This window comes from Aquarana catesbeiana, linkage group LG03 (assembly GCF_042186555.1).
Source record: "Aquarana catesbeiana isolate 2022-GZ linkage group LG03, ASM4218655v1, whole genome shotgun sequence".
Classification (NCBI taxonomy): Eukaryota; Metazoa; Chordata; class Amphibia; order Anura; family Ranidae; genus Aquarana; species Aquarana catesbeiana.
This window is the reverse complement of record NC_133326.1, coordinates 122,038,792-122,063,230: the sequence shown is the minus strand read 5'-3', so window position 1 is coordinate 122,063,230 and position 24,439 is coordinate 122,038,792. Positions and strand designations below refer to the sequence as shown.

Below are 24,439 nucleotides of genomic sequence, written 5' to 3'. Positions count from 1 at the left end.
GGATAGATGCCAAATTAAGCAACTGAATAAAGTGTCATTTTATGAATAAATCAGGGTACATAAATAAAATATAATGAAATAAATAGATTCAAAATCTAAATTTAAATTTTGAATTTAAATTCATACCTAAATTTGAATGAAATAAAAGGGGAATAGAGGGATGGGACCGGAATGGATTGCTCCTTCACAATCTGTATAGATATAAATCAATAATTGGATAGATAACAATTCGGATTGGTGTCGACATTGATACCTGCCGGAGTAAGTGTATTCAATCGATAAATCCATTTTGCTTCGTTTTTTGATATTCTCTGAACCATATTTCCTCCCCTACAATCAGCATCCAGCTTGTTAATCCCAAAAAATCTAGCCAGGCTAGGATCCTGCCGATGGTGGATTCTAAAATGGTTAGAGAGACTGTGTTTGGGAAAACCGTTTTTAATATTTGTGAGGTGTTCTTTGACACGTGTGTAGAGGTTTCTCTTGGTATGTCCGACATACTGTAACCCGCACAGGCAAATAATGAGGTACGTGACATAGGTAGATTTACAGGTGATGAATTTGTCTATTTTGTAGTCTTTGCCCGTGCTGAAGGATGTGAAGTGTTCTACTTTTCTCATATTGTTCCTACTTAATTTGCAGGCTTTACACTTCCTACAATAAAAGAACCATTTAAGATCCAAGAAAGTGGGAATTCTCCTGGGGGGTTTAATACATTCGGGGCTAGTTTATTTCGTAAATTTGGTGCCCGCCGATAGATGAACCTAGGACGTTCTGGTAGGAAGCTAGACAAAGTCCTGTCTCCTAGCAAAACTGGCCAGTGTTTTGAAAAGATTTTTTCAACACTTTTATAGTCCCTATTGAAACTAGTCAGAAAAGGAACATAGTCCAGTTCACATTTCTCTTTGATATTATCTTTTAAGAGTTGATCCCTATCCATCCGTGAAATAAGTAATTGGGTGGCCCTGAGATCTTTTTCCCGATACCCTTTTTCTTTGAATCTGTCAACCAATAGATTAGATTGAGACATGTAATCTCACATAGAATCACAATTATGTCTAATCCTTAGTAGTTGTCCCTTAGGTATCCCTTTGAGCCAGTTAGGGTGATGGCAGCTGGCCGTGGGTATATAACTATTTCTATCGGTGCTCTTGAAACGAGTCTTTGTCTCAATTTTACCATTGTTCTTATATAGAGGTAAGTCAAGGAAACTGATCTCACTTGTGCTCCAATTGCCCGTGAAACTTAGTCCATAGCAATTGTAGTTAATGGTACTAAGGAACGTTTCCAATACCTCCACTGTACCGTTCCACAGAATCACAATGTCATCTATGTACCTTTTGTACAGGCAGATCTCGGGTGTGTGGGTTCCAAATATGCTGTGGTCTTCCCAAAGACTCAGGAGCATATTGGCCACACTGGGAGCATACTTGGCTCATATCGCCATTCCCTTGATCTGCCTGTAACAAGACCACTCATGCCAGAAATAGTTATTAGACATAGCCAGCTCCAAAATCTCAATCAGAAACTCTTTCTGTTCAACCTTAAGGCTGGACTTAGAATCAAGGGCCCTCCTTGTTGTTCTCAAAACATCTTTCTGAACCAGGTTGGTATAGAGCGATTCAACATCAATCGTAACAATGATTGTGTCATCCTGAACCGGAATATCCTTAAGCAAGTTCATAAGATGTTTACTATCTCGCAAATACGAGGGGTACGATTGAACAATGGGCTGCAAGAAATAATCAACGTATTCACCTAATCTCGAAAAAATAGTCTATACTGATGATAGGTCTGCCGGGTGGGCATTGAGAATTTTTATGTATTTTGGGCAATTGATATATTATAGGGAGTCTGTATGCATCAGGGACTAAATATCTGGCTTCTTTCTTGTTAAGGATTCCTACCTCTTTGGCTTTGTGTACACTATCCTTCACTAAAATTTTTAGTTTTTTTGTGGGATCACCTTTAATTTTCTTATCTGTCACAGTATCACTTACCAGCCCATTGAGTTCTTTCATGTAGTCATCTCTGTTTAAGATTACTATACCCCCTCCTTTGTCCGCTTGGCGGATAGTGATATTTTTCTTTTTCTCAAGTGCCTCTATACCTTTTTGTATGTTACCCTTCTTTTTCCCTTTTTTTGGTTTTAATGAGTCTAATGTCTTGCTCAACCACACTTTTAAACGTCTCGAGAAAATGGTTGGATGACTTTCTGGGATTAAAGACTGATTGATTTCTCAATCCGCTGTGTTGGTATTCTGATTCTATAGGCTGGGTGTTAGGAACTAATTTCTTTGCAAAATTTTTTTGATATTAAGTTTACGTACAAATTTCTCAGTGTCAATGAACACCTCAAATTTGTTTAGTCCTTTGTCCAGGGCATATTTGAGACCTAGTTCAAGTACTTTAAAGCGGAAGTAAACCCATCCATAAAACTGTTTCATTTCTGGCACGTGCCGGAAATGTAACGCTCCCATTGGTTGTGCTCTCAACCAAACTGTTAAGCCATCCAATGGCTGGTGTCATAACTGATCACATGTGCAGCATCATGGCAGTTGTAGATTAAACAGAGGCAAAGATGGCAGCTTCCTTGGCTGAAAACGATAGGAGGGTTTACTTACACTTTAAGTTCATTGAGAGTGAAGGACTCATCACTCAAATTAAAAATCCCTTGGCCAACTATTCTCTTTCTTTTTGTTCTTCCTTCCTCCTCTCGTGCCTCTACGTTGTTTCTTTGGGGGTCCTGGGTGGGCCAGACAGGTGGTTCCTATTGTTGCCAATGGGAATTCGCCTGGTCCCCATATCGGGTCCCTGGTGGTGGATTGTACCAGGATGGATTGGGTGGTCCGCCCCTCCCCCTTCCTCTCCAATTGCCCCTTTGCCTGGAGTAACCCCTGTTGTGATTCCAGCCCCCCCGGGAGGGTGGATCTCCATGTCCTCTCCTGCGAAAATCCCTATGGGGTGAGCCACCTCTCTGTGGATCATCCCCTTGGTAGAGGGGTTGGAACCTGTTGTACGTAGGTATGTCATAACCTCCGTAATAGCCATTATCATAGTGGCTGGAACTGGATATAGGGGCAGGGTAAGTCGGGTAACCAGAGTTACTTGTGGCACCTCCGGGAACAGTACCCCCTCTTTTGTGGGTAGTGCCTTGGGTGGGGGGCGGGCTTACACCCCTGATTACCACCACCCGGGGTAGAACATAGAGGAACAATGGGAGGCTGGATGAACTCCAACCTTTCTGAGGAAGAGTCCATGGATTGGTTTGGAACCAAATCCACCGACTCTTCCTGCCATTTATAAATTCTGTTTTCCCTATAATCTTTGAGGTCATGTTGATACTTTTTGATTTTCATGGCTTTGGTATCCTTATCCAATTTCTCTAAATGTTTCTGTACCTGTATGTTTTTTTCTTTATACTCTGCAGTGTCTTTAAAAGGTAAAATGGCCTCTTTAAGTGCAACAATTTTGGTCTCCAATATTCGTAGTTTGGCTTGTCTCCTACAAATAATTATATCCAATAATTTCTGTTCACTATCATTAAAAAAGTTATACCATTGGGCATCCAAATCAGAGTCTTCAAGACCATCATTTGGGCCCCAACGTAAACGCCTAGGGGTAATTTTATTTTTAACATACTGTTCTAATGTGGCAACATCCCACCAAGCTCGGATTTTCTTATCCAGGATATTTTTTAAGCATTTAAAATTGTGTTCCAAATCTTTAAGTGCTAAGTTTTCAGCAGAAGCAAAAACATCAGTTGTGTCAGTGGGTGATCCCACAAAAAAACTAAAAATTTTAGTGAATGATAGTGTACGCAAAGCCAAAGAGGTAGGAATCCTTAACAAGAAAGAAGCCAGATATTTAGTCCCTGATGCACCCAGACTCCCTATAATATATCAATTGCCCAAAATACATAAAAATTCTCAATGCCCACCCGGCAGACCTATTATCAGCGGCATAGACTCTATTTTTTCGAGATTAGGTGAATACGTTGATTATTTCTTGCAGCCCATTGTTCAATCGTACCCCTCGTATTTGCGAGATAGTAAACATCTTATGAACTTGCTTAAGGATATTCCGGTTCAGGATGACACAGTCATTGTTACGATTGATGTTGAATTGCTCTATACCAACCTGGTTCAGAAAGATGTTTTGAGAACAACAAGGAGGGCCCTTGATTCTAAGTCCAGCCTTAAGGTTGAACAGAAAGAGTTTCTGATTGAGGTTTTGGAGCTGGCTATGCCTAATAACTATTTCTGGCATGAGGGGTCTTGTTACAGGCAGATCAAGGGAATGGCGATGGGAGCCAAGTATGCTCCCAGTGTGGCCAATATGCTCCTGAGTCTTTGGGAAGACCACAGCATATTTGGAACCCACACACCCGAGATCTGCCTGTACAAAAGGTACATAGATGGCATTGTGATTCTGTGGAACGGTACGGTGGAGGTATTGGAAACGTTCCTTAGTACCATTAGCTACAATTGCTATGGACTAAGTTTCACAGGAAATTGGAGCACAAGTGAGATCAGTTTCCTTGACTTACCTCTATATAAGAACAATGGTAAAATTGAGACAAAGACTCGTTTCAAGAGCACCGATAGAAATAGTTATATACCCACGGCCAGCTGCCATCACCCTAACTGGCTCAAAGGGATACCTAAGGGACAACTACTAAGGATTAGACGTAATTGTGATTCTATGTCAGATTACATGTCTCAATCTAATCTATTGGTTGACAGATTCAAAGAAAAAGGGTACCGGGAAAAAGATCTCAGGGCCACCAAATTACTTATTACACGGATGGATAGGGATCAACTCTTAAAAGATAATATCAAAGAGAAATGTGAACTGGACTATGTTCCTTTTCTGACTAATTTTAATAGGGACTATAAAAGTGTTGAAAAAATCTTTTCAAAACACTGGCCAGTTTTGCTAGGAGACAGGACTTTGTCTAGCTTCCTACCAGAACGTCCTAGGTTCATCTATCGGCGGGCACCAAATTTACTAAATAAACTAGCCCCGAATGTATTAAACCCCCCCCAGGAGAATTCCCACTTTCTTGGATCTTAAAGGGTTCTTTTATTGTAGGAAGTGTAAAGCCTGTAAATTAACTAGGAACAATATGAGAAAAGTAGAACACTTCACATCCTTCAGCACGGGCAAAGACTACAAAATAGACAAATTCATCACCTGTAAATTTACCTATGTCACGTTCCTCATTATTTGCCCATGCGGGTTACAGTATGTCGGACGTACCAAGAGAAACCTCTGCACACGTATCAATGAACACCTCACAAATATTAAAAACGGTTTTCCCAAACAGTCTCTCTAACCATTTTAGAATCCACCATCGGCAGGATCCTAGCTTGGCTAGATTTTTTGGGATTGACAAGCTGGATGCTGATTGTAGGGGAGGAAATATGGTTCAGAGAATATCAAAAAACGAAACGGAATGGATTCATCGATTGAATACACTTACTCCGGCAGGTATCAATGTCGACATTAATCTGAATTGTTATCTGTCCAATTATTGATTTATATCTATACAGATTGTGAAGGAGCAATCCATTCCGGTCCCATCCCTTTATTCCCCTTTTATTTCCTCCAAATTTAGGTATGAATTTAAATTTAGATTTTGAATCTATTTATTTCATTATATTTTATTTATTTTATTTTATCTGTTTTATTTATGTACCCTGATTTATTCATAATCTGGCATCTATCCACAAGATGGCAGTTTAGATGTCGTAGTAATTTTATAACCGTATTCTGCTTGCTGGCCACAAGATGGCAGTGTTTCCTTTAATATATTTTTTATATTTTTAATTTTGGTCAATCCTTCTGCAAGGCGGGATGTCACCAGATTGGATGCATTTGATTGATAAGTGTATTTAAGGAGGCGGCGTGCCCGTTCGTACGGTCCCTGATGACGTCAGGACGCACTGACAAAACCGGTCGGACGTACCGAACGTGACACGCCACTTCCGTTCGTTACGCAGTTTGTTTGTTTGTCCGCGCGAACCCACACATGGGTGATGCGGTTTTTAGCTTGTTTTTAGCCTGTCCAATAAATTTTTGGCATACTTCACGATGGGAGTTTTTCATTCATCTTCTCCCCATTCATGGCACTAATGGTCTTTAATGACCCATCTCTATTCAGGAGTTTGTTTGCATGCATCCAAGCAGCTACAGTGTTACCTGAGTTCCAGCACCTGAACAAAGCCGTGATCGTGTGAAGCTTCTTTGGCTGTTCTTGAAGCGTTCTTTGACTCCTGTCATGGGAGTGGCTGGTGATGGTGGATTACTGTTGTCTGATGCCTTGCTGAACCCCAGGAGGATTTATCCAGAAGTCTGATTTCAACACTATTTGAACGTTTTTTTTGAACACATGCATTTTTTGAATATAATTTTTGAATTTATTTTGAATTTGAACTATTGCTTTCACTTGTTTTTGTTTTTGATTTTTCTATTTTTTAAGTTTATTTGCTGATTTCACTTAGTTGATAGTTATTTATAAGTATCACTATTGACATTATTTATACACTACATTTTATTTTGCTAGTGTTACATACCCTGTGATAATTGCACACAGCACTTTGGGAAACTGCTGCAAGCTGCCTACAGAGAAATCCCTACATCAAGATTACTGACCGCCAATTGAATTTCTCCACTGAAATTATGCCACTGCTGCCCGCAGTGCATATGCGCTGGGCCCCTGGGCAGGAGCAACCCAGGGACGCCCGCCTGGAAGAGAAAGCAGCAGCTGGGAACGCAAATGCGCTCCAGCTGCCAAAGACTGGAAGACACTAGAGCCAGAAAAGAAACAAACAAACAAACACACAAACTGCTGCCATGGAATATGTAATATAAAAGTATACATCACCGCACAATTCAATCCTGCTTTCACAATCAGACCAGGCCAGGTAGGTTGATCACCCAGGGCTTGGGGCAGATAGGGCCATTGCGCGCTTGCCTGCCAATGACCAGGCTTTAGCTCTTCCAGCGCCTCCTTCATTTGCCCACTCCATACCCTATTAACAGCCAAGGCTTAACGGAGTATCATCAATTTTAGCTCGCTACATACCTTGCTAATAGTCAGGGCTTATCGGAGTATCGCGACCTGTCTTCTCAGTCCCTCCAGCCGGTCTTGATTGCGGAGAGAAAAAACTTCAGGTAGACGAATAACCAAACCGGTCCTTAGGTGGAGGACAAAAAAGGAACACGGCCGCTGGCTTGAAGCAAAGATTTATGGGAGAGGAGTCCTATAGGGGAGGAGTGGAGGCAGGGTTAACCCACATGTATGCTGCCATGGAGTCTGTCAGGAAAAGCATGTTTGTTATTTAAAAAAAAAAAAAAAGAGCCTTTACAATCTCTTTAAGGTTGTGTGATTACTCATTGCTAAGTGTTGGTTGTAATCTGTTGTCTAAAGACATCAGCCTTAGACATCAAAATAAAGCATTGGATAATATTGGTTTAATATATTTTAAAAGCCAAAGAGTATACATTTTGCTATTTTGGGACATGTTTTGTGTGTATGTCATCTTGTTGGACTGATGATATAAAAGAGGGGTTGATTTTGATCTTTAGCACTTGATAGGCATAGGTTAATCTTAAATATTTTTGGGAAATGGCAACGTTTTAGTCAAACTCCAGGAAAATTCCTAAAAACATATTATGGTGTGTACACGTTTACTGTTTTTCGTGACAGGATTTGTAACACTGTGCAGCCAATCTTGTGATTTACACATTTTTCTACCGAACAGCCAAGACCGATGATGCATGTTGTTCCTGATAAAGAATTTCTTCCTCCTGGTCTGTTTTGCTTTGTCTATCTTGTATCAATGCTTTACTAAACAGAAAAGCTGCACATACAACTGTAGGATGCACAATACAACAAAACTCATGGCTTACAAAAATATGCCTACAAACATAAGCAATAAGTAAACTAAACCGTTACTCAACTTAGGGTTTAAGATGTAATGTCCTTCATGGTTCCTTGCTCAGAGTCCAACTCAAAACGTCTCCAAAGTTCTCGAGCTCCTGGCATCCATGTCTTCCTCTTCGTCCTTCCAAACACAACACAACTCCCTTTCTCTCTCCACATGCTTGTTTTAAAAGACCCCAAGCCCCTCCCACCAACTTCCTGCATACCAACTTCCTCTGCTCAGCTCCAAAACCTATCCAACTTATTTATTTACATATCAGTGGAGGGGGGGGGAGCCTGGCTTCTCTGCAAACATATGCTCTTAAAAATCTAACTCTATATTATTGCTATCAAGACAATACCAATAGCCATAGCAACACATGGTCCAGCAATTCAGCTTTCATGGTCACTTTTCCACTTCCAGCCACCTCATTGGACAAAAAAAATCCACATTATCCTCACTGTCCAGTCAGCTGACCCAGGAAACAGTAATATTAAACCAGGATAAGTGTCTTTAAATGTTTGACTGTAGTGCCAATTGAACTATTACGGGATTAATGCTGGCCATACACACACAGAATTTCGGCTGTTTGCAGACTAAACAATTATTCGTCGGTTGAAAGCATATTGGCCACTAACTGACAGGATAAACCCGTTTACATGATCGTAGTGACCGTTGGATAACAATAAAAACATATTTAAATTATACAAGACAGAATATTCTTATTTCGATTACAACATACACATATACACTTTAGTTGAAATGGTAAAAGTTTTTGCTTCGGATCCATCGACATTAGCCAGGCCCACAGTCTCAATCGTCTGTCCCCTAACGGCACGATTGTTGAATGATCTTTCCGAAAACTACCAGTTTCGGCTGAAATTCTGTGCGTGTATGGCCAGCATTAGACTGCATAAAGTAACAGCATTTAAACAACTTAATGTGTATCGCTAGGGGAAGCTGATATCTAATTGGTTGCTGTCCCCAATTGATGTATGTTATTAAATAGGCCAAGTAATGTTTTAGTGTTAATTTTTTTGTTAATTTTGTTCACAGAATTTCGTTAACACATTCCAAACAGCTAAAGAGGCTGTTAGCACAGCAACAGCTCAAGCTGCGGAAATTGCTGCATCAAGCATGAAGGATTTGGCACAGAAAAGCTTCCGCCTTGCTATGGACATAAACCTGAAAGCCCCTGTTATCCATATACCACAATCTTCAGTCTCCAACAATGTTATTATCGCTGATTTAGGCTTCATAAAAATCCAAAACAAGTTCACCCTCATTCAGGATGTCAGTTGTTCTCTTCCGCCAGTCATTGATACGATGGATGTCCAGCTGACAGAGCTAAAATTATTAAGGTCTGATTATTCTACAGCTTTTTTTTCTTCCTTTTGGAATAAAGGTTTAACATAAATTAATAAACGTTCACCATTGTGAGCTCAGCTGTCAGTGTTAAATGGTTTGCCTCAACCCTCTAACTGCCACTTTTGATGGACAATTTGGTCTGTTAAAGAGTTGGGAAAAAACAGACTTGCAGGCCAGATCAAGAGGTGAAATCAGAGGGGGAAAAAAAAAAGCCTAAGGCCAAGTTCCTGCTGTGGGTCCGCAACCACCTACACAGAAAAATGCGCTGCAGGTGGCATTAATCCTAATGACACCTTGGATTGTGGGTTTCTTGAGGGTAGGGACTGATGTGAGGGTGTACTCACTCAGGTTGAACTGGATGGACTGGTGTCTTTATTCAACCTTACTAACTATGTAACTATGTAACTATGACTAGAGGTCGACCGATATGGGTTTTTCTCTGGCCGATGCCGATATTTAGAAATCGCGGTGGCCGATGGCCAATATGTGATGCCGATTTTTTTGGGCCGATATATTAGGCCGATTTTTTTTTTTTTCTTTTTTTTTTTTTTTTTTTCCTTCATCTCATAAAATTTAAAAGTTAGACCCCTTTCACACTGGGGCGTTTTTCAGGCGCTTTTGGGCTAAAAATAGCGCTTGTAAAGTGCCTGTAAAACGGCTCCCCTGCAGTCTCAGTGTGAAAGCCCGAGTGCTTTCACACTGAGGCGATGCGCTGGCAGGATGTTGAAAAAAAAGTCCTGCAAGCAGCATCTTTGGAGCGGTGTATACCACCACTCCTGCCCATTGAAATGAATGCGCACCGCTGCCAAAGCGCCTGCAAAGCGTTTCGGCAGCCACGCTTCAGGGGCGCATTTAACCCCTTCCTCGGCTGCTAGCTGGGTTATAAGCGCCCCGCTAGCAGCCGAATAGCTCCGCTAAAATGATGGTAAAGCGCCGCTAAAACTAGCGGCGTTTTACCGTCAACGCCTGCCCGCTCCAGTGTGAAAGCAACCTTAAGTGATACCGAAAATTTTTTACATTTAAACATTTATTAAACAAAACAAACCTCCAAGCAGTTTACTTGTATGTAGAATTTAGATTAAAAAAAAATAAAAAAAACTATATCTTGAAAATAAATACACAAAAACAGGTAATCAAAACTTTTGGATGAAAAAAAATGGGCTAACTTTACTGCTTAGTTTTTTTTTTTAATATATTAGTGTATTTTTTTTTTTTTAAATTGCGTTTGAAAGACCGCTGCGCAAATACCGTGTGACATAAAATATTGCAACAACCACTATTTTATTCCCTAGGGTCTCTGCTAAAAAAAATATATATAATGTTTGGGGTTCTAAATGATTTTCTAGCAGAAAATACAGGATTTTTACTTGTAAGCAACAAATGTCAGAAAAGATTTAGTCTTTAAATGGTTAAACTGAGAACTCCTCCACATGGAGCTCAGCTCATTCATAAGTGTAAACATTGTATCCTTCAGGTTCTTTTTATCAGATTTGGCAGGCTGCCCAGAGAGGGGAGAAGTCCCTTCACAGAAGAATACAGGCAACTTGTATTGACTTCTGTTACAGAAGTCATTTGCAAGTCATGCTGAATGCACAATCGGCCCATGCCAATTAAGTAAAAAAACACCAAATATCGGCCGATATATTGGTCGACCTCTAACTATGACACCACACCTGCACTGGGAACCGCACTGCACTTGCAGTTCCCATGTGGGCTGCGATTCCAGAAGTTGAGCAGGAACCCTTTCCCTGCATTTCAAATGAATGGGTTGCCAGGCCTGGGCAAAACGCAAGCTGCAATATAATACTTTTTTTTGTTTTTACCTTTAGTACTGTTTTAAATACTGTTTTAATGTGAACTAATTATCAATGTGCGTTAAGGTTAATAACACCTGTGTGGGATGTAATCATATATGCTCATGGGGGGCTGTTATATTTTCTTTGTATGTATATAGGTTTTGGTGTTTTTTTTTTTTTGTTTTTTTTTTGTCTTTCACAGTGTAACACTATCAGTCATTTTAGGGTGTCCATAGAAAGACTGATAATTAGAAGTTTAGCTCATGTTTTTACCATTTTTAGTAAAATGCATATGGGTAAATAGTTTTATCTGAAGGTCCCTTTCACACCAGAGGACCAATTAGCTCTGCCCGAATGTTTTTCAGATGGACCCGATCGTGCCACCCATTGTTCTCCATAGGGCGGCGGATGTCAACAGACATATGTCTGTCACCTGCTGGCATCCGATCTGGGCTGCTAAAAACAAACGAATAGGGATCCGCTTCCCATTGGTCCATCAGATCAGATGACAATCGGATAGAAATGGACAGGCAGTCCATTTCCATTCAACCGTTTCATAGAGATCAAAGAGGTGTGTCCGTGTCCACTGTGCATAGCGGAACGGACACAGACCTGTCATCCGCCTGCTCAGCGGCGATCAGTGGAGAGATGCCCTGCTGAGCATGCGGATCCGCTTGGGCAGTTTCCGCTCCATCTGAAAGGGGCCTTACAGTCATTCTGCAACAATAGACAGCCACTAGAAGGAGAATCTACAATTTTGAAAATATGGAAAAGCAAGCATGCAAAATTGTGAAAATGCCACCAAGAAGCTTTACAATCACTCCAAATGTAAAAGATAATGTAGATTTAATTTACTACATTATATATACACTAATATTTAGTAGATTAGCTTGAACTGTATTATATCTTTGCAGGACAGCACTTCAGAATGGTTCCCCGCAGCCAGAGCTAGAGATACTGCAACCTATAAATCTAATTGTATCTGTACAGAGGAATATTTCTTCTTCTTGGTATTCCCAGATTCCAGCCATTCAGATTGATGGTGATTTAAAACCAATGCAGGTATGGTAGTCTAATGCAAATTGTAACATGGTGTTAGCGTTGGAATTCATAAGTTACACTCTCTTAGTGTAAGAAATGTTCTATTTTTTACTGTGTTTATAGAACTTAAAGTGGTTGTAAACCTGTGATATAAAATATGAGCAAAGCCCACCCCTCTATAGTGAGTACTTGTCTCAGTCCAGAGCATTATATGTCATTTATGTCTGCTGCCTTGTTACTCTGATATCTGCATGAGTCCCTTTTGACAGATTTTCCTGACACCAAGAGGTAAAAAGGTGACAGAGGAGTGTGCTTCAGCACACAGCCTGTGATTGACAGCCTCATCTCTGTTCCTCTGAGCTGTGTGAAGGGGTTGTGTCACTTCCCTCCAGTCAGCTCCCGCTGAGCTCTGCAGTGTGTAACTTCAGCTTCCTGCCCCCTGCTTTCTGAAAACTCAGACAAGCTTTATAAATTCTGCACTTTGAACAGCTGTAGAGAAGAGAAGACTGCAGATAAACAGGTAAAGCGCATATACAGCAAGATTTGTTTAATCTCTGTGTATCATCTGAGGCTATTCACTTCACTGAGTATATGTAAAGGTTTACAATCGCTTTAAGCTAATGGTTTATCTTTAGCTAGGTGCATAAATAGTTGGACAATGACACCATTTTTATAACGGTCTATCAAGGGCTTGGTCATACTAGTGCAGTGACTAGTGTTTTTCTGCACTGGAAAGATGCTAGTCACTGCTAGGACACATCGAAAACAATTGTTTTCGATGTGTCCCATTCATACTACAGCACTGCCCGGAGGTGTGGTGCAGTGAGCTGCGATGAAATGCAGACATGTTATTGTAGCACACTGATTGGCAGCGCATGTCATCACACAGCACTGCAATGCACTGCACTGCCATGAATTGTCACTTTATGCACTTTAAATAAAGTGCCAAATTAAAAAAGGAAACTTATGTGGTAAAACATGCACCACAGAGTTCCCCCACTGCAGCCAAAATGGACAGCTCCCCACACTAAGCCGCTTCAGATTAGTGTGCAGATAGTGTGTACAAGCCCTACCATAGTGGATTTTAAATTAAGCAGTTTAACATAAATTATGGCATTAATCATTTGTAGAAATTACAGCAATTTTTATACATAGCCCCCTTCTTTTCAGGGCTCAAAAGTAACTGGATGAACTAACATATTTGAAAATATAATGATCACTTTCAATATTTAGTTGATTGTCTGATGTCTGTAACGCATGAGCAACACCAAATGCTGAGCTTCTTCCATAACAATGGCAATGCTTTGCCAGGTCTTCATTGCAGCAGTATTCAGTTGCTGCTTGTTAGTAGGGCTTTCTGCCCCCAGTTTTGCTTTAAGAAAATTAAATGTGTGTTTAGTTAGGTTGTAGATGACTGACTGACTCAGTCATTTGGTTATGCCTTCCAAAGGGTTTGGGTTGCTTTTGTAGCAAATTCAGGTCATGGTCCATGCCTGTCCTACCAGTTTTGTAGCATTTGGCTATATCTGATCAAATAGTATCACCCTATACACTTCATAATACATCCTGCTTCTGTAAGCAGTCACATTATTAAAAAACTCCAATGGCCTAGTTCTGCTGGCTATAATACAATGCCCAAGCCATAGCACTGCCTCAATCACATCTTTTCTTCTTTTTTTAAGGGTTTTGTAGTTTTACAAAAACACTAGAAAAGAGAAGAGGGAACATAAAATACACAGTAAAGACGGTAGCATATATTCCCACAGAATTTAGGCCGTGAGCAGCACTTACAGTCAAAATAATGTTCTACTGTTAAATAGTTACTTCAGGGATGGAAATAAGATTATAATGAGCAATATATCCTAAAATTATACAGAACACTGCTCACTCCCCACTTCTTGCAAAAGAAAAGGGGTAAAACTAAGAGTAACAAAATAAGACAGCTCAAAAATATTTAAGGGGAAAGTAAAACTGTCTCAACTAAGTATAATTAAGAACAAGTCAGAACTATAACATGCCTTAAAGTGTTACTAAACCCACAACAGTAAAATCAGTCTATTCTCAGTAAAACACGCCTGTCATACTCACTGTGGAACCAAAGAGGTTAATCCTGCGCATTATGTAAAAAGGCTGTTTGATCCTGTCTTCTCTGATCATCCCCTTCTTTCGCAGTCCCCATTCCATCTCCTGATAGTACCCAGCCTTGTACATGCTCAGTTTGATGTGTATTGCAAGAGAGTGTTGTGTTTTTTTTTCTCTTGGGAGGGTGCATGTAATCAGCACAGGGCCAATCCGCACTGTCCAGACAAAGGGTCAGGGGTCCTGCAACCTCATAGGACAGTCAGTGCAGAATCAAAACTCCTCTTACAAGCCTTAACCAGGCCATGATAGAAGTCATAAGACTGCTATATATTGCTGATGAGAAAAGGTATTTAGCATTTCCATGTTATGTGTACTATAGGAGACCAGATATAGTGAATGCAGGGTCCTAGGTTTAGCAACTCTGTAAGTACAGTGCACTATTGTCAGAATCGTGCCCACCAGTTACACAAGCCGAGTGACTTCAGTAGATAAGAATTTATAGGCGCATGGCATGGCATGGCATGGCACAGCATGGCACGGCACACCTGTGTACGCCAATCTTCAAGCATAGGGGGGAGCCACTTTGAGGCGATATATTACGTGCCAGGAACAACAACTCAATCACGTTTTACAGATGTGTGGTATGTTTCAGATCATAAGTTATTTCTTCTCTTCTCCATACTGTTATTTACTCATCATTCTGGTTGATCTTAGTTTCGCTGATCAATATATTGCTTTATAACTAGGCAGGTTATTATTATTTTATTTTTTTAAGATGTTTTCTGATTCATCTGGCCTTTTTATTCTTCAGGCATGCCAAGGGTTTGCACTTTGTGATAAACCATTTGTTTTTACTTTTCATGAAGTGCTGGCAAAACATCTTATGATTTGTGTGCATTGTTATTGTGGTTTCTGTTCAGTATGGGAGGAATTCAATAAAGCTGCTGCACCACTTTTCAGGCATTAATTGCGCTAGTTACTGTGCCTAATTCAAAAATCATCTGCGGTAGTTTTTTTTCTGACAGCGAGCCGTGCACCAAATTCAGGTAGTTCTAATCGGCTCAACTGCCTCATCTTCTCCACTTCGTGGAGCAACACCTGTGCCAAATTCAAAATAAAAGACCAACAGTTTGCACCTTATGAAAGTAGAGCTAATTAAGGCCAACTTTCTTTTGGCATACAGAGACAGATTACGTGAAGTGTCTTGCGCGCATTCTAAAAGCGGCACAGTATGCCCCAAATTCAAGTGCAAGTTCTAAACGGGTACATGAATTTGGAACACGCTGTGACACTTTTAGAATGCATGTGAGACACTTTCGCATTATCTGTCTGCGCCAGACTTTATGAACTCCAGGATATGTTTTATGCCATTACTGCTGGTCATGGTCCTTGACATTTTCTTGAGATGAAATTAAAATTTATTTTGAATATGAAAATGTTTTGATGACACAACACCACTAAAATTTTTTTTTGTTTTGATAATCTAAGACTCCTTTCACACTGAAGGCATTTTTCAGGCTCTTTAGCACTAAAAATAGCGTCTGTAAAGCACCTGAAAAATGTCTCATCTGCAGTCCCAGTGTGAAAGCCCGAGTGCTTTCACACTGGGGCGGTACGCTTGCAGGACGTTAGAAAAAGTCCTGCAAGCAGCATCTTTGGGGTGGTTTGCGAGCTGTGTATACACTGCTCCTCCACCGCCCCTGCCCTGTGAAAGAGCTCTTAGTGTTCATATATAACAAGATGCCTTATAAGACGAGCTTTGCAATTTAAAGCAGAGCTCCACCCAGAAGGGGAAGCTCCGCTTCTTTACTTCTGTGTTTTTGACAGGTACTTGTCCCCACTTATGGGAGACCTCACCACAGGAAGGTTTCCCTAAAGTTCAGTCCCCCTTCCTCCTTTCACCGCCGCCAGGCCATTCAGAAAGTACAGCGTGCTTCGCGCATGCACACTAGTGGCTTCACTGCCGGTTTCCCTTATGAAGAATGGCAGTGGCAGCACCTGAGTGCCAATTAAAAAATCGGCTTGGGTGCCAACATCACGGGATTCCTTGACAGGTACGTTTCCTAATATTAAAATTCAGCAGCTACAGTATTTGTAGCTGCTGACTTTTAATTTATGGAAGGTTAGCTGGAGCTCCACTTTAATCCCAAAAACAAAAATGGAAATCTATGGTCACAGCACTTAATTTTGGAACATCAGCATTGTAATAACAATACAAACAGTAGTTATTTTTGACAATCCAATATAGGCTTACTTGAAAAATCTTCTTTTATTTTTATTGCTGTCTGCTGGTCATCTCTACACAATTTCCTGTGTTCCCTGCATATTTTGGAACTTTTCCTCTGCTGTTTACTTTCAATTTCTAAGGACTACATATCCCATTATACCTTGCTGTCTGCAAGCTGTAATCCCTGAACCTCCTGATACTCCTCCTCTTAGCACCTCTTTAGTTTAGAAGGCAGGCTTGTGAATTCTGTGACACAAAAGTGCTTATCAAAAGGGGACAAGGAATACGTGTCACAGCATTCAAGAAAGTAAATGTATGGGGAACTTCACAGGGTAAATTTACAAACTTCATAATCATCCAGAGTAATGGGAATTGTCTATAAAAAATTGAAGTACAATTTAAAAGTGAATATATGATTTTACAATTTGACTATACAGGTACATTAAAAAAAATAGATCATCATCAAAAAGTTAATTTATTACAGTAATCAATTCAAAAAGTGAAACTCCTATATAGATTCATTACACACAGAGTGATATATATTTCAAGCACTTCTTTCATTTAATTTTGATGATTATGGCTTACAGCTAGTAAAAACCCAAAATGCAGTATCTCAGAAAATTAGACTATTGTGAAAAAGTTCAATATTGTACACTCATGGTGTCACACTCTAATCAGCTATTTAACTCAAAACACCTGTAAAGGTTTCCTGAGCCTTTAAATGGTCTCTGGTTCAGTAGGTTACTCAATCATGGGGAAGGCTGATAACTTGACAGTTGTCCAGAAGACAGTCATTGACACCCTCCATAAGGAGGAGAGTAAGTCACAAAAGGTCATTGCTAAAGAAGCTGGCTGTTCAGAGTGCTGTATCCAAGCATACTAATGGAAAGTTGAGTGGAAGGAAAAAGTGTGGTAGAAAAAGATGCACAAGCAACAGGGATAACTGCAGCCTTTAGAGGATTTGTGAAGCAAGGGTAATTCAAAAACTTAGGGGAGATTCACAAGGAATGGAATATGGCTGGTGTCAGTGCTTCAAGAGCCACCACCCACAGATGTATCCAGGACATGGACTACATTGCCCTTTAGTTGTAGCCCAATTGGTGGTGAGAAACATCTAAGTGAAACTTAGAAGAAAGTCCTCCATGTTTACAGGACTCATGAAAGCTAATAGTCCATATAAATGCAGTGACTTCATGTGAAGAACAAATCAAATGAGTGACATCTGAAGTGAAAACAGAAGAAGTACACCACCACCGACAATGAGAAGGCTTACTGGATCTCGTGGACCCAAGAGGACATACGCCCAATTGGGTCAAATCAGGCTTGGGTGGTGGGTGATGGTAGATGTTCCGGAGGAATAGTGGAGATGGACATCCAAAAATAATATGTCCCTCAAGATGATGTTGAGAAGTAAGTGGGAATGATGTAAGGCAAAAAGGAAAAAGGCCACATAGCGTAATTCCATAAAACAAGTATCAAATTTATTTAAAATAAGAGATACACTCACATGTAGGTCTTTAAAATCAGCGCTGTAAAAGTATGGCGGCAGTGGGGTCCTACCCGACGCGTTTCGTCCTCTTAGACATCGTCGAGACACATATTTTTGTCTTATTGTTATATGCCTACATCCTATTGGCCGTGTTAGCTGCTTATTGGTTATTTGTTTTTTGGGCAGCGCAGAACTACTTGGTACACTTTCTTCTCATGAGCTACAACTGTTGCATTCCTTTTGTCAAGCCACTCCTGAACCAGAAACCACATCAGAAGCGTCTTACCTGGGCTAAATTGAAAAAGGACTGGACTGTAGCTCTGTGGTCCAGAGTTCTCTTTTCGGATGAAAGTCCATTTTACATTTCATTTGGAAATCAAGGTCCCAGAGTCTGGAGAAAGAGTGGAGATGCACAGAATCCAAGTTGCATGAGGTCCAGTGTTAAGTTTCCACAGTCAGTGATGATTTGGGGAGTCATGTCCTCTGTTGGTGTTTGGTCCACTGTGTTTTATCAAGTCCAAAGTCAGTGCAGCCCTCTACCAGGATATTCTAGAGCACTTCATGCTTCCCTCTGCTGCTCAGCTTTATGGAGATACTGATTTCATTTTCCAGCAGGACTTGGCACCTGCCCACACTGCCAAAAGTACTAATACCTGGTATCACTGTGCTTGATTGGCCAGCAAACTCGACTGACCTAAACCCATAGAGAACCTGTTGGGTATTGTCAAGAGGAAGATGAGAGACACCAGACCCAACAATCCAGAGGAGCTGAAGGCTGCTATCAAAGCAACCTGGGCTTCCATAACACTTCAGCAGTGCCACAGGCTGATCGCGTCCTTGCTACTCCTGCTTTTAAGCAGTAATTCTTGCAAAAGGAGCCCCGACCAAGTATTGAGTGTATACTATACTGTACATGGACATACGGGTACTTTTCAGTAAGCCAACATTTCTGTATTAAAAATCCTTTTTTTATTGGTCTTATGTAATAATCAAATTTTCTGAGATACTGAATTTTGGGTTTTCACTAGATGTAAGCCATAATCATCCAAATTAAAAGAAAGAAATGCTTGAAATATATCACTCTGTGTCTAATGAATCGATATAATATGAGTTTCACTTTTTGAATTGAATTACTGAAATAAATTAACTTTTTGATGATATTCTAATTTTTTTAAGATGCACCTGTAGATAATGAAAACTTTTTTAGAATTTTTGTAGCCAGGTGCTTTTTTTGCAGATTTCTGTTTGTATACAGAACTTTGACGCAGTGCAGCTACTACAATTTACAGCCAACACGATTAGAACTACAGGTATATTGCAAGTACCTTTTAAAACATGCATAGACACCTTCACAAATGGTTTGTTAATTTTTCTTCCAGGTTTCTTTGAGCCAAGATGATCTTACTGTTCTTATGAATGTCCTATTTGAAAACCTATCAGAAACACCATTACTTCAAAGTACGGCTCAAAAATCTGGAGAGGGTACAAGGGCTATAAAGGAAGCAAGTACATCCAGTAAACACAGAGGTAAATGCAATTCTAAAACAAATATACGTATAATGAAGCACAAGGGCAAGTGTCAGGGGCGTAACTACCACCATAGCGACCCATGCGGGCGCTAGGGGGCCCCAGCCGAGTGGGGCCAAGTGAGGATAAGAGCACCGCCGGCACAGTCTCCCAGCCAGGGGAAGAGAGAGGAAAGGAAGAGGCGAGCTGTCCGTATCAGCAGAGAGCTGAATTGCCCGATGTAAGAGCTTTCATTAGAACTTCCAGTGTTCCCGGGGCTCACGTCACATAGCCCGGTGCCTTTGATAGACAGAACGCCGATCCAATGCGGGACATGTGACGTCATCAAAGGCGTCGGGCCAAGAGGTGGGGCTATGTGACAATGAGCCCCAGGAAGACAGGAAATTCAAATGAAAGCTATTACAGCGGGCAATCCCGCTCTCTGCTGATCCGGCTGGCTTGCCTCTTCCTCTGCATAAGTGGGGCTGTATGGGGCACAGGTCACGCTGCATTGGGCACAGGTCACGCTGCATTGGGCACAGGTCACACTGTATGTGGCACAGGTCATGCTGCATTGACACTAGGGCAGCTGTGGGGGGGGGGGGCAGCTTGCAGCTGCCCCTGGAAGAATTGTGTCAAGTGATAGAAGCCTTTGTTAAAGTTTTTTACAATAAAAAGCCTTAAAAAAAAAATGCTGGGACATGCCTTAATGGAGATTTGGGGGATACATTTTGGGAAAGCCTGGACATACACATTAACATTTATCTGTGCTTACCTGTATTTCGTGAATGGTGCTTAGTTGCTTTTGTTTTTAGTTACATGAGTTACCTTGGAATGTAAGCCCAGCCTAAATCAATTTTAAGCATGTATTCACGACTCCCACATGGTTAGCTATATATCTTTGAGACGTTAGCTGAAACTTACTTTAGTTTTAAGAAGCAGGTTGTGTTTGTGTCATATATTATATTCTGTTCTGTTTCCCTTTTTGCACCTTTAGCAATTATAACATTCAATTTATGAATGAAGATTTTATATGGACAAAGCTTTTTTCCAAACATGTCCAGTACATCTATGAATTTGTTTACTTTAACCACACCTACAGTGGATATAAAAAGTCTGCACACTTCTGGTAAAATGTCAGGTTTCTGTGATGTAAAAAAATGAGACAAAGCTAAATCATTTCAGAACTTTTCCACTTTTTATGTGACCTATAAACTGTACAACTCAGTTGAACAACAAACTGAAATCTTTTAGGTGGAGGGAAGTAAAAATAAAAAAAATAAAATAATATGGTTGCATCAGTGTGCACCCCCTTAAACTAATACTTTGTTAAAGCACCTTTTGATTTGATTACAGCACTCAGTCTTTTGGGGTATGAGTATATCAGCATGGCACATCTTGACTTGGCAATATTTGCCCATTCTTCTTTGCAAAACACTCCAAATCTCTCAGATTGCGAGGGCATCTCCTGTGCACAGCCCTCTTCAGATCACCCCCACAGATTTTCAATCGGATTCAGGTCTGGGCTCTGGCTGGGTCATTCCAAAACTTTAATCTTCTGGTGCAGCCATTCCTGTGTTGATTTGGATGTATGCTTTGAGTCGTTGTGCTGAAAGATGAAGTTCCTCTTCATTTTCAGCTTTCTAGCAGAAGCCTGAAGGTTTTGTGCCAATATTGGTATTTGGAGCTGTCCATAATAACCTCTACATTGACTAAGGCCCCTGTTCGAGCTGAAGAAAAACAGCCCCAAAGCATGATGCTGCCCACCACCATGCTTCACTGTGGGTATGGTTTTCTTTTGGTGATGTTCAGTGTTGTTTTTGCACCATATCTAAAGGAATTATGGCCAAAAAGTTCAACCTTGGTTTCATCAGATTACAACACATTTTCCCACATGCTTTTGGGAGACTCTAGATGTGTTTTTGCAAAATGTAGCCGGCCTGGATGTTTTCTTCGTAAGAATAGGCTTCCTTCTTGTCACTCTACCCCGTAGCCTAGATATTTGAAGAATACAGGAGATTGTTGTCACATGTACCACACAGCCAGTACTTGCCAGATATTCCTGCAGCTCCTTTAATGTTGCTGTAGGGCTCTTGACAGCCTCCCTGACCAGTTTTCTTCTCGTCTTCATCAATTTTGGAGGCACTTCCAGTTCTTATTATGGCACAACAGTGACAATACTTTCTCCACTTGATGATGATTGTCTTTACTGTGTTCCATAGTATATCTAATCCCTTAAAATTTAGTTTGTACCCTTCTTCTGACTGATACCTTTTAACAATGAGATCCCTCTGATGCTTTGGAAGCCTCTGTGGACCATGGCTTTTGCTGTAGGATGTGACAAAGAGAATGTCAGGAAAGACCTACTAGAACAACTTTTTTGGGGGTTAATCAGAGGCACTTTAAATGATTGCAGGTGTGTACGGACTCCTATTTAACATGAGTTTGAATGTAATTTTTAAATAATGAACACAGCTACATCCCCAGTTATAAGAGGGTGTGCACACTTATGCAACCGCATTATTATTTTTTTTTTTTACTCCCCCTAAAAGATTTTAGTTTGTTTTTCAATTGAGTTGTACAGTTTATAGGTCACAATAAAGGTGGAAAAAGTTTTGAAATGATTTATCTTTTTCTCATTATTTTACATCACAGAAACCTGACATTTTAACAGGGGTGGGTGTGTAGACTTTTTATATCCATTGTATATTTAAATCCTTATGATCCAACTAAGAACTCATTTTTATAAAATTGAATCAATATTTTTTTTTCTTGTCCATTGGTGGACACATGGAGTCTTATACTGTTGGGTTATGTACTGCCTACGGGAGGATTTAAAACTGTTAAGCAAAACAATTTTAAGCCAGCCTAGGATAATCCTCCACCTCTGTTCTGCTTGTGGCACTTTCCAGGCATTGCATACTGGTAAAAGTTACCAGCAGTGCGCTTTCCAGGTCCAGAGCCATTAGCATTAACTCAGCTCTGTCTTTGAAGCCTCAATTTGGGAGCAAGTCTTTCGGGCTGAGATACTTTATAATTTGAACCACTGAGCGTCTTAAAATTTCCTAATTTCTCTTAGTTTCACTGCAGATGGGGATACACTAAGGAATATAGCACTGTCATCATCTATGCAGTTGATAAGAGCACTCATCTTCATCAGCCAAAGTCTCGGTCTGGGAAGATGTACTCCTCTCTGTAAGCCAAGAAAAGTTTTGTTCCCAGTCTACCCACAAACCTTGGAATTCCAAGTCCCCTAACCCTCAAATAAGTCTTCTTCAGCACGAGGGTGCACCTCCCCACAAGTCTGTTAGCCTTTGTGGTCAAATGGACTGCCTACATCCCAAATAATTGGGTGCAGGAAGTAGTTTCCAGGGGCTTTAAGCTAGAATTTTGCTTCCAGCCCCCTCCCCGGTTCATCACTTCCAGCCTGCTTGTGTCACCACACATATTAGCGGATCTCTATGCAAACATAGTGAGTCCCTGTGGCAGAAAAGTTTTAAGGGTTCTGCTCCAACATGTTCACAATTCCCAAGCCAAAAGAGGGAATCTGCCCCATCTTGGATCTTAAGACCCTAAATGACTTCATTTGGGCCCACAAATTCTGTATAGAATTTACCAAATCTTTTAAATCCTCCCTCCATCACAGAAACTTTTTGGGCTCTGTGGACATCAAGGGTGGATACCTGCATGTCCCCATTTTTCCAATGCATCAGCAGTTCCTAAGGTTTTTATGTGGCTCATCTGCAGTTCCAGTTTGTGACCCTGCTATTCGTCCTATCTTCTGCCCCTCAATTGTTTACCAAGGTGCCAGCCCCAGTTGTGACATTACTATGCCCTCGGGGCATTCCCATTGTGGGGTATCTGAACCACCTCATGCTGACAACATGGCCCTGACCGTCCAGAGCTTGTGAAGATTCAGGTATAGCATGTACCTTCAGAGTATTTCTAACCATCCACTTCCAGACTCATACTCTTGAGTCCAGAGGTCACCTGACTTTTCTTTTTTTCTTGAGAGTCTGGGGACTAATGGTAGCCTTCTTCAAGACTATTTTCCCAGCTTCCTGTTTGCTCATACTTCTGCAATATAACATTCTGTCGTTGAGAGACCGCAGTCCAGGCCTTAAACAGACCAATTTGACTGGCATCGAACACTGCTTTGTCCTGAAATTGGTGTGTTCTGGAAAATCCTCACAACAGATGCCAGCTTGTCGGACTGGGAAGGAATCCTGGAAGGCTTGTTGGTGCAAAGGGACTTGGACATCAGAGGAATCTTGTCCCCCAGTCAGTATTCTGGAACAAGTGATTGACCTTGCAATGCTGGAAACTCCCAGCTGGAGGGACATCCAGTACAAATTTAGTTGGACAGCACCTGTCCCTGTTGGTTCCCCTATGATTCTGTGGGATCCTAATTTGAATATTTTAGTGCATCAAAAACCACCTTTTGAATTTATCAGGGATTTTCCCCTTTCTGTTCTCACTAACAAGGTTGCATTTCTTGATGCTATTACCTCCAAGTTTCTGAATTAGTGGCTTTATCTTGTAAAGAAAGAACCCTTTCTGGTCTTGCACAAGGACAAGGTGGGGTTAAGGCCTAGAACTCACTTCCTACCTAAGGTAATTTTGGCCATTCATCTCAACCGGGACATTATTCGGCATAAGATTAAGGTTTCTCAGGATTGCAAGGCTGCAACCTGATCTTCTATTCACATGCTCTCCAAGTTGTGCCAGGTGTATGTTCAGAACTCATCTGATGTCAGCTTCGGGCATAAAGTCCTTCAGGTGGCTATGTTGAACTGCAGACAATCCCCAGTTCCATTATTTTTTTATGGAACAGTTAGTGTTTTGTTTGTTGAAGGCCACCCCTGAATTGGACTGCTTTTGGACATCCTGACAATATAAGATTTTTTATGTCCCTCAATGAAGGAGAAAGAAAATATATTTTTTTTTTTTGTACATACTGTAAAATCCTTTTCTTAGTGTCCATAGTGGGACATTGTAG

General features: G+C 40.7%; 1 protein-coding gene across 1 annotated transcript in view; it reads left to right on the top strand.

The window, feature by feature from the left end:
* The window catches only part of VPS13C (vacuolar protein sorting 13 homolog C), a 548,274-nt gene that overhangs the window by 303,181 nt on the left and 220,654 nt on the right, over positions 1-24,439 (top strand). The window contains exons 48-50 of the mRNA XM_073619118.1: positions 8,988-9,292; positions 12,010-12,157; positions 19,314-19,461. Coding sequence (XP_073475219.1) covers positions 8,988-9,292; positions 12,010-12,157; positions 19,314-19,461 — 601 coding nt within the window. The remainder of the gene's footprint in view (positions 1-8,987; positions 9,293-12,009; positions 12,158-19,313; positions 19,462-24,439) is intronic.